Source organism: Clupea harengus, chromosome 13 (assembly GCF_900700415.2).
Source record: "Clupea harengus chromosome 13, Ch_v2.0.2, whole genome shotgun sequence".
Classification (NCBI taxonomy): Eukaryota; Metazoa; Chordata; class Actinopteri; order Clupeiformes; family Clupeidae; genus Clupea; species Clupea harengus.
Window position 1 is genome coordinate 4985064 of NC_045164.1, and position 12579 is coordinate 4997642.

At 42.1% G+C, this 12579-nt stretch overlaps 1 protein-coding gene across 4 annotated transcripts in view; it reads right to left on the reverse strand.

Annotated features, from left to right (window-relative positions):
- The window catches only part of wdr27 (WD repeat domain 27), a 69622-nt gene that overhangs the window by 23009 nt on the left and 34034 nt on the right, over window positions 1-12579 (reverse strand). For all 4 annotated transcript variants that reach the window (XM_031579571.2, XM_031579568.1, XM_031579569.1 and 1 more), the window contains exon 24: window positions 10413-10511. In XM_031579571.2, the coding sequence (XP_031435431.1) occupies window positions 10413-10511 (99 nt within the window). The remainder of the gene's footprint in view (window positions 1-10412; window positions 10512-12579) is intronic.

A 12579-nucleotide genomic window follows, 5' to 3' on the forward strand; every position in this document is an offset into this window, starting at 1 on the left:
TAATGCCGGACTACATACATGCATACATAAGTTTAAAGAGAAACAAAGTTACAGACAACACTTCCACTGTTGTAAGCTGGTGTATGCAAACGCTGCTCAAAGTGTTACATATATAAGATTTTTGACTCCATTCAGAATATATTGCAGTCCAGGAGTGATTGGAGTGATAAGAAAAGGAGCCGTACAGCAGTGATGATGTGATACACCCAAAGCCTCACCACTGCCAGAAGGATACCACATACTCAGTAAATAGCTGAGTCCTTTTAATTGGGCAAATTTATTGGTTAACAACCGACTGGCTCTCTTATAGGGTTTAAATAACAGTTATGCATGGCGTGCTGCTGCTGACTGCATCGCCGCCTAGATCTCATTGGTCGAGATGTTACTCTAAATGACCTAAGGGAGTTGGAAACGTCATGCAGACTATCTAGGACGCAGGGAGTGTTGAAATAGTTCAAAACCTTTAAACAGCAAAACCTTTGTCTCTCGATCCAAGTTAATCGCATAATCTCCCTCTTATTTACACTTTGCTGGCCTCATACAACAAAGAGGTAAAAAAACAGAAACAAGCCTACCTCTGCCAAACATGAGATCAACGTAAATTAAACTTAATTAGAAGCAGATAGACCCTAAACAAGAAAATCCAAAACAGATTAGTGTATTTTAGGGGATGAGAATTAACAGGGTCACTCAGCCCACCAAAGAATGGAGTGCAGGAGTCACATCTTCGAAATGACGAGAATGTTTACATTCTGCTTACTTTACTTTAAACCCCAAAGTAGCCATTATTAGTCATTTCTAATGAAGCCATCTTCCAACACATGAACTGAACTGGAATCAGGAGACACAGAGAACACCTCAGTTCACCTTAGGCTTCTCCTTTCTATTGACAACCATCAAGACAACATTAGATGTTAGAAAAAACATATCCTCTGAAAAATAAGTCCTCTGTCAGCATGTCTGTATATCCCAGTCCAACAACTGCCTGACCTTGCCAGAATGATTAGCACCAAAAAAAAACTGTGTAGTACTTGTGGAAGCCTTGCACAAGGAGATAGCATCTGTTCCCAGACACTAAGATGAACCCTCAAATATCCTGAAGTATCACAATTCCCCATGGACAGGATTTCTTTCCCAGATGCTGTGCCGGAACGTATTTGTGCAACAAGACAACTCCTAGAGGACTTACAATTGTTGCGTTTGCAAGACCACATCTGTTGGCTTTCGAGGTTATATATCTTTACGTTTACATCATAGTGAGTTCCGCTGGGATGGTGACAAACAAGCACGAGAGATGAGAGATGAACAAAATTAGGTCTTTGAATGAGGCTAATGTGGCACGCTGTCAACACCTGTGGCGATGTCCAGTGATTTTGGCGCTTACTCACCTTCTTATGACAATCTGCAAATTAAGGGAGTTTTCAATGTGGTAAATTGAGGTTACTTAAAACTGTAACACCAAATGCACGCACACACAATTTACAGTTAAAAGCCAAAGAAAAACTCAACCTTGCCCAGTGCATTAGTGTTCCAATCATATATTAACAGAAGCATGTCAACATGGATGAATTTCCTTAAATGCACAATTTGCACAGGCATATCAATGACAATGGAAGTATCTGAAAAAAAAACTCTCTGTTTACTGTGCTATACAAAGATCTGCCAAAAGCAGTTAATGTGTAGATACATTAATATAAAAATAAATACATTAAGAAATGTTAATGTGTGCTAATTTATGACTGTTCACTATAACTTGTTTCTCATTTCTTTTGTCTTTCAATTCCCCCCCAAACTCTAGATAACTGTTCAAATAGGTGAGCTGTGCACAAATGGTGCAGCAGGTCCAGCACCAGGAATGATGTGTTGACAGTGAACAACAGGAAATGTCGGGGGGCTAGTGTCACAGCAACTTTCAGTCCAGAAAAATACACTACGTTTGATTTCAAAAATAATTTTTGGCTTTCCGAAACGCATCAATCCACATTCATCAATGTCCTAGCCAGATTTAAGCATATGACTTCCGCACAATGTTGGCAAGCTTTTTAATTTTTTTTACTACGTATACACAGCTTGATCCAAAGCTTTAAAAAGCCTTTTGGCCAGCCCATTATTTTATTTCTACATTTGTTTATCGTCAAATTTAAAACATCCTTTAGGGAATTTGGTTAAACGACTGAAGTTTATAGCACCCCTTGATAAACACTCATGAATGCTTTTCAAACCAGATGGAAACGAAGGAAAGAGAGAAGATAAACCCATTGTTTAAGACCAGGTGAAATCGGTCTCGAGTTGTGGGTGATCAGTTGTTATTGGGAAGAACTGTTAGATAAGGCATAGTTTTAGCATAGGACAAGGTGTCCATCTGATTTATAGCAGCATACAGCACACTGTGAGATTATGAGCAGGCTTGGTTGTTTTGGTCTATCAGTGACTATAAATAATAATTGTTAATAGGAATTCAGCTGCACCAAAAACCGACACCAGGACTGGAGGCCTTTGAAACCAGATGAGAGATATCACCTGATGTGTTTTGGCTCAACAAAATTCAGAAAATACAAACAGCTTTAAAACAGCTCTCCCATCAGGAGAGATTTCTCTAGAGTAATGTCGATAACGTGGTACACCCACAGGTCCTGACCTTTAAGCGAGGATGTATGGTTTAACTACACCTTGTCACAAGGAGCATGACACTGAGCAGTAAACAGACTCCTCCAACACCATGTCAATTTACCAGAGTTCTGACAGACACACTTAGGGAACAGAGGCGGACGAACGCACAGTTTGTTCTGTCTGTGTTGTTTTCTCGTCACACGATCCATCAGCAGCAGCCGTGACAGCAGTGGCGAGGCTTATTCTGAGACGGAACAAATTCTGAGAGGAAAACTGAAGCATATGGGTCCGTGTGTCAGATGGGGATCCGTACCAGGAGGGAACATGCTGTTCTGTTATCATGCCTGGAGAGCATGTTGGGATACAGCCACTGTGAAACAAAGGCCTCCAAAAAGGGAAGGTACTGGGTTATTTTTTATTTTTTTCCCGAGAGATAAATGTGTGTAGAGGGAAACTTTGCAGTCCATGGAGTGGTCCATGGTGGTCCCAGGTTCTCGCACTCATATCCAAGACTCTTCGTGGACCTGTCCAAACTATTTGGCGAAAAATGGGAAATTCAAGTCCAACTGCTTGGATCAAGGGAGTGCATTCTTTTCCAAACTGAAAAATAATCTCATAACACCAAGATGATCCTAGAATGCTGATCCAGAGAGCAAAATTTGATTTCTACATATGATTTCAAATCATAATCCAAAGCATTATTTGTTTACCTTAAATCCAGGGCCAGTTTTTCTTGAAAAATCTGTTCAGATTTCCCCAGAAGGTATGGTTAACATTTGAGGCAAGACCTAAGAGTGATTTGGACCGAGGCAGCCTCATCTCGCATACTGACAAGAAGTGAAAGACAGGCGGTTAAGGTGATGACTTCACAGTTCTACAGCCTTTTCTCTCCATGGCTCCATCATCATGGCCCTTTTCCAATCGCCCATGACACAAGAATACAGCCAAGAGCTATAGCTACAGCTGTCAGAACAATACATCCAACCTCTACTGCAGCAAATAACTCAAACTTGCCGCATAGAGCCGCATGTGTCCACATGGTCTAAGTGAAAGAAAAATATGCTTTGGCTGAAATAAAATGCAATGATGTACGCAGGAGTTGAAGCGATGAATGGGTGTTGCATTCTGTCCTATCGGCTCAAACAGCGCAGGCATAGTATATTAAACCAATGAGGACAGATAGCAGGGATAGACACAGTGTAAAAAGTTAAGAGCAAATATTTTTTCTTGCACTATGTTCTTTGTTTGGAAGATGAATGGAAGAATTGCTTTGTTTTAAAGGGGAAATTCTAGTCTTCTCAAACATGTTCTCTGTTAGGCGGATCAAAGGCCTCCTATCAGCAACTATACACAATCATTTCTGCAAGTCCCCTAAAACAAGAGAACTCTCTTGTAAATGCATGTTCCATGATTTCTGTTGTTTCATTAGATTTATCAAGCACTATGTATCCCTAACTTGTGAACTTAATGATAAATAAAAAGAATAAGCCAACTGGAATAATTAGTCATGATTATTATCAATCTTAATTTTTTCCAGTCTTTTCTAAATACATGCAGCATGATTATCTATTTCTGTGGGGAAAAACAGCTCGGTACACTTGGGGTAAACTGAGATCATGTTTGAAGGAATATAAGGCTCAAACAGTTTAAAAAAACTGAACCTAGAGACTCTCGATGCATAGTGTTTCAAGACGTGGGCTTAGACTCCACAGATGTAATTCTATAATCAAGACAATAAACGGCTTCCACTTCCAAACAAGACAGTTTAACCAAATCAAGGCACCGCTATGATAACAAAAAAACACAAACCAGGACATAAATATCCCTAGTGTGTGTCTGCATGTATCCGTCCTGCTTGCTCATGTTAAGGGGATGACATTTTATGTGGTTCCTATCAGCGGTCAGTGCCCTCATCACATTCCATTACTGTAAAGTAGGCTAAATATACTGTAAGGCCAGTGCAGACAATGGCAGTATTAATCTCCCTGCTGGTTGACCATTTTAAACTTTTCAAACAGAGGAATGAGGAAGCCTATTGATGGCAGGTTTTGTGTATTCCAATATCTCATCTTTATGCAAGACGTTGAGATAGATAGTTCTGACTGTATGAATGTATCTACTTCATATTACGCACTGGATGTTATTTTCCCATAAGGATGTAGAAGTGCAAAACTGCATGGTTCAGACAGTGCTTTTTAACTTGACAAAAAACATAAACAATCAACTCTCTACTCTCTAAGTATGCATGCACGCACGCACGCACGCACGCACACACACTATTTCCTTTGCTCTTTGTTCACGGTGATGACCTAAAGAATGAAGCCATTTAAAGCTTCCACTGACAGGCTGCATGAAGTAAAATGCCTCTCTCAGTGCCTCTGTAACACTCTCCCTCTGCACAAAGGGAACTGAGGCCACCTGAGAGGACGGGTCCGGAGGGCTGCAAAGCAGGAAGAAGAGCCGATTGTCTCTGCACATCTAATCCCCCACAGGTGCATCCCCTGTTCCTATTGTCAGGCATGACACACAGCCATGAAACGGGAACCTTCCCCTTTGATGTTGAGGATGAGCCTCATCTCGATGAGCGCTTCCCCTCCGAGGAATGTGTCTGTCCTGATCAGCATCTGGAATTACTTTTTTACCTTATTCACAAGAGTTATTCCACCAACAAAACATACGGTCAGGCAGCGATGGCTTATCCAGGTCCTCTACACTCATGGTAACAAACATGGAACACCTGTACTTTCTATCATCCTCCAGTGAGGACAAGGTCACTATAAATCCCTATTCGTTTTGCACCAGCATTTCGTAACAAAGCCTTTCAAATAACTTGTTCTGAGAGAGCACAAAACAGTCAAGTTTGGTAGTGAAAGACAGTGAGAAAATGCAACTGGATGCTAGATCAGCCTGGCTCCGAAGTCATGCAACTTGGATCACGATAGGAGTGATCCCATAAAAATTCACATCAATTGGAATTCTCTCTTTAATCAGTGCGTCTTCAAAACTGTGCTGACAAATAGACACACCCATGTTTATTCCATGTTAACACAGACAGTTATCTGTCCATCAATCATGGTCCTAGTGGACAACATTTATCAACAAATACAGCAGCTGGCTGTACACAGCAATCAAACATGGACTGAGAGAATCAAAAGAGCATAGTGCTTTGCACATCACAGATTGCTTAATTAGTGTCAGATTCAAGAAGCTATTGTGTGGAATGGATTCATTCAGTGATGTTTTTGAAGACATACAAATGTTCTGCAAAAGTAAATATCTCTCTTTAATATCACCATAAGACTGCCTCTAACCTTGGCTGCTTTAATGTCTTTTTAGCTTTTTAAGTGCCTGTAATACTCCGACAGTCAGATTTGTGTCTACTATTTGACATGATGAATTGTTGTCAGTGAACTAAACTTGGTCAAGAGCAGATGTGTTCCATGTATATGAGAAATGACCACAGGACTGTGATGGGCCTCATATTGTCCACTTTACTATTGGGTTTCCTATTCATCTTTTTTGTTGTAATGTATTCTACAGTTTATTGCAAAAAACCTCCTTGGGAATTACATAACTTCAAAAAAACCCAACCTTGTAAATCATGGAATATAAATCCTCCAGAGCAACAAGTTCAAAATGCCAAACTGATCCAGGTACAAATATTAGTTTTTTTCTCTGTGCCTGTGTGTCTAGTTTTACATCACAAACAGGTTTTAGGCTAATGTCTTTTTCAGACCAGACCATTTCCAATTACCCAGCATTAAAAACCACAGGACATTACAATAACTCATCCCCATCAGTCTTTGAACTCCTTGACAGCATATTATTGTGATGTCAACATCCCGCTAAACTGCTCAGCTTTCAGCAGTATTGGTTCTACTGTTAATCCCATGCATGAAGGTTATAGAACTCCATTCAGTAGTCAGTTTAACATTTCCGAGTATGTTTAAATTAATACTATGAATTATAACAACCTTGGCCTGCAGATAATCCGTAAAACATTAATACATGTCAAAGTGATTCAAAGGGATGACCTCTAAAATAAAAAAGATATGAGAAAGCCTAAGACAAAAAAGTGTTTCTGTCCAATCTGATGCTGAACAATCAGATGCTGATTTTTAAATCCTATAAAAAAAAAATAAGGAGACTCACGAAATTGTCTTGCAATAAAATGCTCTTTGAGTATTTTCAGGGACTTGCTGTTCTTTTTTTTCCTACTAGACTTAGATTTGTATGAAGCTGAAATCTTCCCATTTTCATACACTGGTTTATGAAGATTATGAAGCAGACAATGTGATAAACAGGTATCCACATCCCAGCCTGTGGCAGGGTCCAGGAGTTTCCTGTCTGTTTTAGTGCTGAAGAGAGAGACGTGTGTCAGCTGTGCAGTCACCTCCAGGGTCCAAAGGGAAGGCTGACATCATATGAACTCATTCAGACACTCCATCACTTGAAAAAACAATGTCAAGGAGAGCAAAGTCTTGATGGAAGGTGAGGTGAATATTAACATAGTAACGTCGTAGAAAGAAAAGTCGTCTTTGTGTCCTGAAGGAATTAACCTGCTCTCCCTCTGATTTGAAGGGCAGGTCAGTGGAGTGAGACCTTGTCAAAAGACCACAGGGTCAAAGGTTAAGGATTCCCCAGGTGCTCCTGGCCCTCCAAACCAAGGATAAGTGAAAGTGGAACAAATGTTAAGGACTAATCATCAAATTAGCTTATGATTAATGTCCTTTTGATAACATGCAACCTAAGCCAAACCGAAAGCTGACTTTGACTCTTGTAAGTATACACCATAAAAAAACAATGGCCGTCACATGCATAGTTACTATGGCAAAGTTGCCTTTGTTGACAGATTTCTAATTTAGAAGGTTGGATACTACTTTAGGGGGGTAGAGATTTTACCTTCATTGGAATGCTATCTGAAGCACTTACATATACTTCAACATAAGGCAATCCACACTGCTGCTGTATTGCAGAAGCTCACTCACTCATGCTGCCTGTAGCAAAGCACTTCAATAGAGGTACATTGTAGAAATGTCCATGCACCACAGAATTTCGTTCATCTCCATTTCCTACTGAACTACATGCAAGTGTTCTGTTCCAGCTCATCCCCTGTGCACTACAGCTCTTGGCAGATGTGCATCACCCACACCCAGACACTGACAACCGATGCTTCGCCATATTCTATTACAGATTAAAACCTATGTGGGGGAAAAAACCTCAGGGAATAGTCTTTCAAAGCAACTGTCAAAAGAGGGTGGGTTCAAAGCGTTAGAGCTGGTTTTGGTGCTCTGCGATGAGAGGCTGGTGGTATACGGCACCGATATCTGTCACAAACAAGACTCACTTGGGGCCGTATTCTCCCATTCGCGTGTATGTCCTTTTCCACACACCTCCAGTTATGCGCATCTCAGTTACGTGTATTCTCCCATACGCACTCACGCCCACAGCGTTAAACTTCAGAATTAAGGCGGACTCATGGAAGAGGTGTGATTGATTTAAAATAGAAGAAAACTTGGTCACACCCTGGTTTAGGCGGAGCAAGGACATATGTGTTAACCTTGGGAATGTCTCAAATATCAAACATTTATGTATCCCTGATATCACATAACATCTTTGTAAATGAAAGCATTTATGTATCACATAACTCCAGCAATCGAGTAAATTATCCAAACAACACGTGTGCTGGGCCTATTTTGGAGATTCAGGACTTAAAAAGCACTGTTGAGGAAAAGGTAAATCAAAATGCATGTTCCAATGTCCCAGCTTCAGAGCATGCTATGTAGCCTATTATTAAACGCTCAATATTGATACAGTCATCAAACAGCTTGCCACCGATGACTGGGATCTGTGCATCACAACAGCCATCCTCTGAAATGACCCAGATGCAGGAACAGACAGAGCACTAATGATTTGGATGAGGAACGGCAAAGAATGAGAATGGTTACCGTAGTTGATTGTTGATTGTTGAAAGTCGATTGTCCAGGAGTCTACACAAGCTGGGTTTCACGGTCAAAATCGTAGTGCGTAGCTGCAAGCTTTTGACTTGTGCGCATGGCAGAATTTTACCCTTAATGAAAGCACCATTTACCTTTGCGGTTTTCTGTTTGAATCTACCTTTTCAGCTTCACCTTCATGGGTTGATGGATTTTTAAGGCAATAAACATGCTATAAATTCTCACCCTCATAGAGGCCTAATTCTCCCAGGACTTTCCTAACACATGTATTAAAATATGCGTTGGGCTCTGTGGGTGCTGCATTCGCTACATGTCAGACAGGTATGAAGAATTAGTAGTATTCATGATAAATAATGCATTTTAAGGAATGTGCAAATACAAATACTAGTCTCCTAGTGGTGAGAACTCTCTTTCTGTTCTCCAGTCTGTCCAGTTGGCCCATGGACAGTTCATGGACATGATTTGAGGCATAGCAGGAGCGGAACACCTTCTTCCTCGGGAATGGCGGCGAGTGAGAAGTCCACGGGCCCCCCTCTCGTGCAGCCTCACCAATCATGTTTATGCAAAGAATTATACATTCTAGAACGCTCTCAATAATTCCGAAGTGTTACATAAATCACACACAGCTGCAGAGCATGAATCATGCTTTCCCTCGCAAAAACGTCCTATAGCACCGCCGAAGAATATACATTTTATGATGCTATAAATTCAAGCCTGACTCCATTTAAAAATTTCGCCTGAATTCCCCTGTCCCTTCGCGATAATGTGGGACATTTTGTCCATGGTGTCCATGGCCGACCACTGAAAAAGTTTATTTAATGACAAACGCAGATGAAAACGCCTCATTTAAAGCCAAAGGTACTCATCCTGCATGTCATATGGACACAGTGTGCCTGGGAGGAGATCTGATCCCTTTGTGGCATCGGTTGTGTAAACACCCTTCAATCTTCCAGATATTCCTTTGAGCTTTGAGCTTTTACTCTCATGTAGGTAGTGAAAGAATAACTGGGTTCAATTTGAAAAATGGAACGTTTTTCCAATGTTATTTTTCTTCTTTCTTCCTCCGTTACAAGAATAACAATAGAAGCACAATATGAGTCGAGGGGCTTCTAAAACGTGGCTCCGCTGACCATATAATGAAAAAATAAACACAGACAGGAACACAGCAGAGATTTTTGGGGTTCAGTAATATCTAGCCCCAGAGATTAACCAGGGGCTCTGACAGCGGAGTCTCGGACACGTGCTTCGGCGTGAGCACGGGAGAAGGGCTGGGAAGCAGGGGCCCGCTCGTGCTGCGGCCTGGACGACTCCCCTCCACACGGCTCTTTATGGGGTATCCGAAACCCTTGGAGGGGACCTCTGTGGATCTACTCAGGCATCCAAATATGAGCCCGGGCCACCTCCGGACACTGGGGTGAGTTAATGGACCGTGTGGTTTACCGAGTTACGCAGCCACCCACCCCCGTGATGGAGGCAGAATACCCCTGATCCTGGAGGGGGGTTGGAAAAGCTCTGGTCAGTGAGCTATCCTGGGGCTTCCCTCTGGAAGCTACACAGCGTGGTGTGTTTTTATACTCAGTCTGCCTCCGAAAAATCGGTGAAGCTAGTAGTCCGCTCTCGGGAGATAAAGAAGGAAACCTGAGCAGCCTGGCTTTGTATTTGTGTCAGAGCTGGGAAATGCATTTGGAAAAAGGGCTCTGTCACCAGATAGATGTTTCACTCATGACAGTGTAATCAATAAGAAAGCAACCAAAAGAGGACTCAGAGGTTTAGTTAAGGGCTGCCTGGGGTGGGAAATGCACTGTGGGGAAACAGAGGGTAGAGTACTGAAAGGAGGTTTCTTACCTCAGGTGCGGCTGGATTGAAGGCAACATTTAGGACAGTGTCTGTGTGTCTCTGAAGTTTGTGCAGGTAGCTGCTGCTTCGGATGTCATAGACATATGCCTACAAGAGAGTGGAAGTAGAGCAATAAGGGAAAACATGGACAGTTTAGCAATTAGCAGTATTGCCTGAATTTTAACTCAGAGATCATTTTTTATGCTGTTAAGCACACTCAATAACTGACGTGTTCCTGATATTTAATGTAAAATGACACAGATCGGGCAAAGGACCAGTTTATAAGGCATGCTGGATGTCTTGTCTTTCATTTCAGAACTATTTCCCTGCAACCTCCAAAATTAAGGGTCATGAGTGAATGAGAAGGAGAGAGACATTTGAAAGAAAGGGAGAAAAACAGAAAAAAAGAAAGCGGAGCGAGTGCATGGAGAGGAAAAGAGAGCAAAAAGAGACGGGAGCCATCTGCCACTCGCGCTGATAAAAACAGATGTTGGGATGTTTGTTACCAGACAGCGACTGGTCGAGTTCCTGCAGATGTTTCCTATTAAAGCTCTCGCAGAGCCCACTGAGCGTGCTCCCTGAATGAGCGGAGAGGAGTGAGCTGGGCCGTCCCACTGATAGTCGGAAGCCGCGGCGGGCTACCTAACAGGGCCGTGAGTCAGGAGACGGATGAGACTTCCACTGTGGAGCACCAGAGGTCTATCCCACCTCTCCTACCCGGCCCTCTGTGTTTGAAAACCACTTTGCTGTTTAAATAAAGCCCCACAGAGAAAACTAGCGACTGCCAAAGCAAAACAATCACTTTATTCCCACCAACAGCCCTTGAAAACCTCTTGAAACCCTTACTGTTTGAATTAGGCCCCGCACAGAAAACAAGCAACCACTGAGGCAAAACAAAGATGTACTTCCACTAATAGTTGAAGTAAAATTATTATACTGTATCTACAGCCATGAAAACAACAACTCTTTCTGCTTGAAAGTCTGGGACCAGTTAGACAGTCCTTCATTTGTTCTCTGGAAATATGTACCCGACATAGCTAAACCACACAAATGCTGTTCTTTACAGCAAGACAACAGGGTCCATGCATAGAGTAATGCCCCATATCATCTGAATTTGAAGCCTCTTCAGGGGTCAGAAAGGTAATGTGAGCTCCGGGTCTTTTTTCCCCTCTTTCTGATTGTCTTTTGAAATATTGAGACAAGCACAAATGCCTTTGGCTTATGAAACTCTCGGAGCAGCCACAAATAACGGTGGAGTAGCTCACTACCGTACTCACGGTCGGCTTCCAAGAAGCACTGGAAGCGGACTCTATCCGCGCAGATCCACTAAGACCTGCCTCTGCCAAGTTTAATGTGTTATTCCCTTGGCTTCACCAAATGCAGCAGCAAACGACAGAGGCAGGGGAAAAGAGGAGTCTGAATCTCTGACATGTTGGCTGTCTTGTAAAGCCTATCTCAACTTTAAGGTGGAAAAGTAATTAGGAAGAACCAAAAAAAAGGTTGTCTTTAAAAAGTACGGCGATGAAATGGAAGAACGTTGCAAGCAGATTAAAGGTTGTACTACAGTCACGCATTGGTCTATTTCTATTTCTGTTCCAGTTTTGGCTACATTTTCGTCAACAGAGTTCATAGTCTCAGAATTAATAGATCCTGTCAGCTTCATTACCCAGCTTACTTCAGTAGTCAAATAGCACAATGGAAGAAACACAAATCATGGATCACACCAGAGACCGCTTGACTCATCAGCATGACAATGACAAAGCCCACACTTAAATTATTCAGATAATTTGTGAATCTGTGCAGCAAATCTGAGGCAGTGGCCATCCATGTCGAGAACAACACCTTCAGTGAAGTATTAAGATCCTGCACTTGGCTCCAATGAGCCTCGGGCGCTGGGGATTTGGCTGGAAAAACACACTTCCATTTGACGTGGTAACATGGCACACATATCACTGGACAAACATGGTAATGCTTGGTTTGGCAGGGCCGCGCAGCTGAGGATTTCTCAGCTCCCACCACACCACACCGCACCGAACAAGAGCAGATTTACTGTTTGCAGAAGTGTGGCTTTCGGGGCATTTTTCATCAACTTTGTAATTATTCTATAAACATCACGGCTATCCTCATGAGAGGCATCATGCGACCAGTCGCAACAACAAAATTAAATCTTAAATGC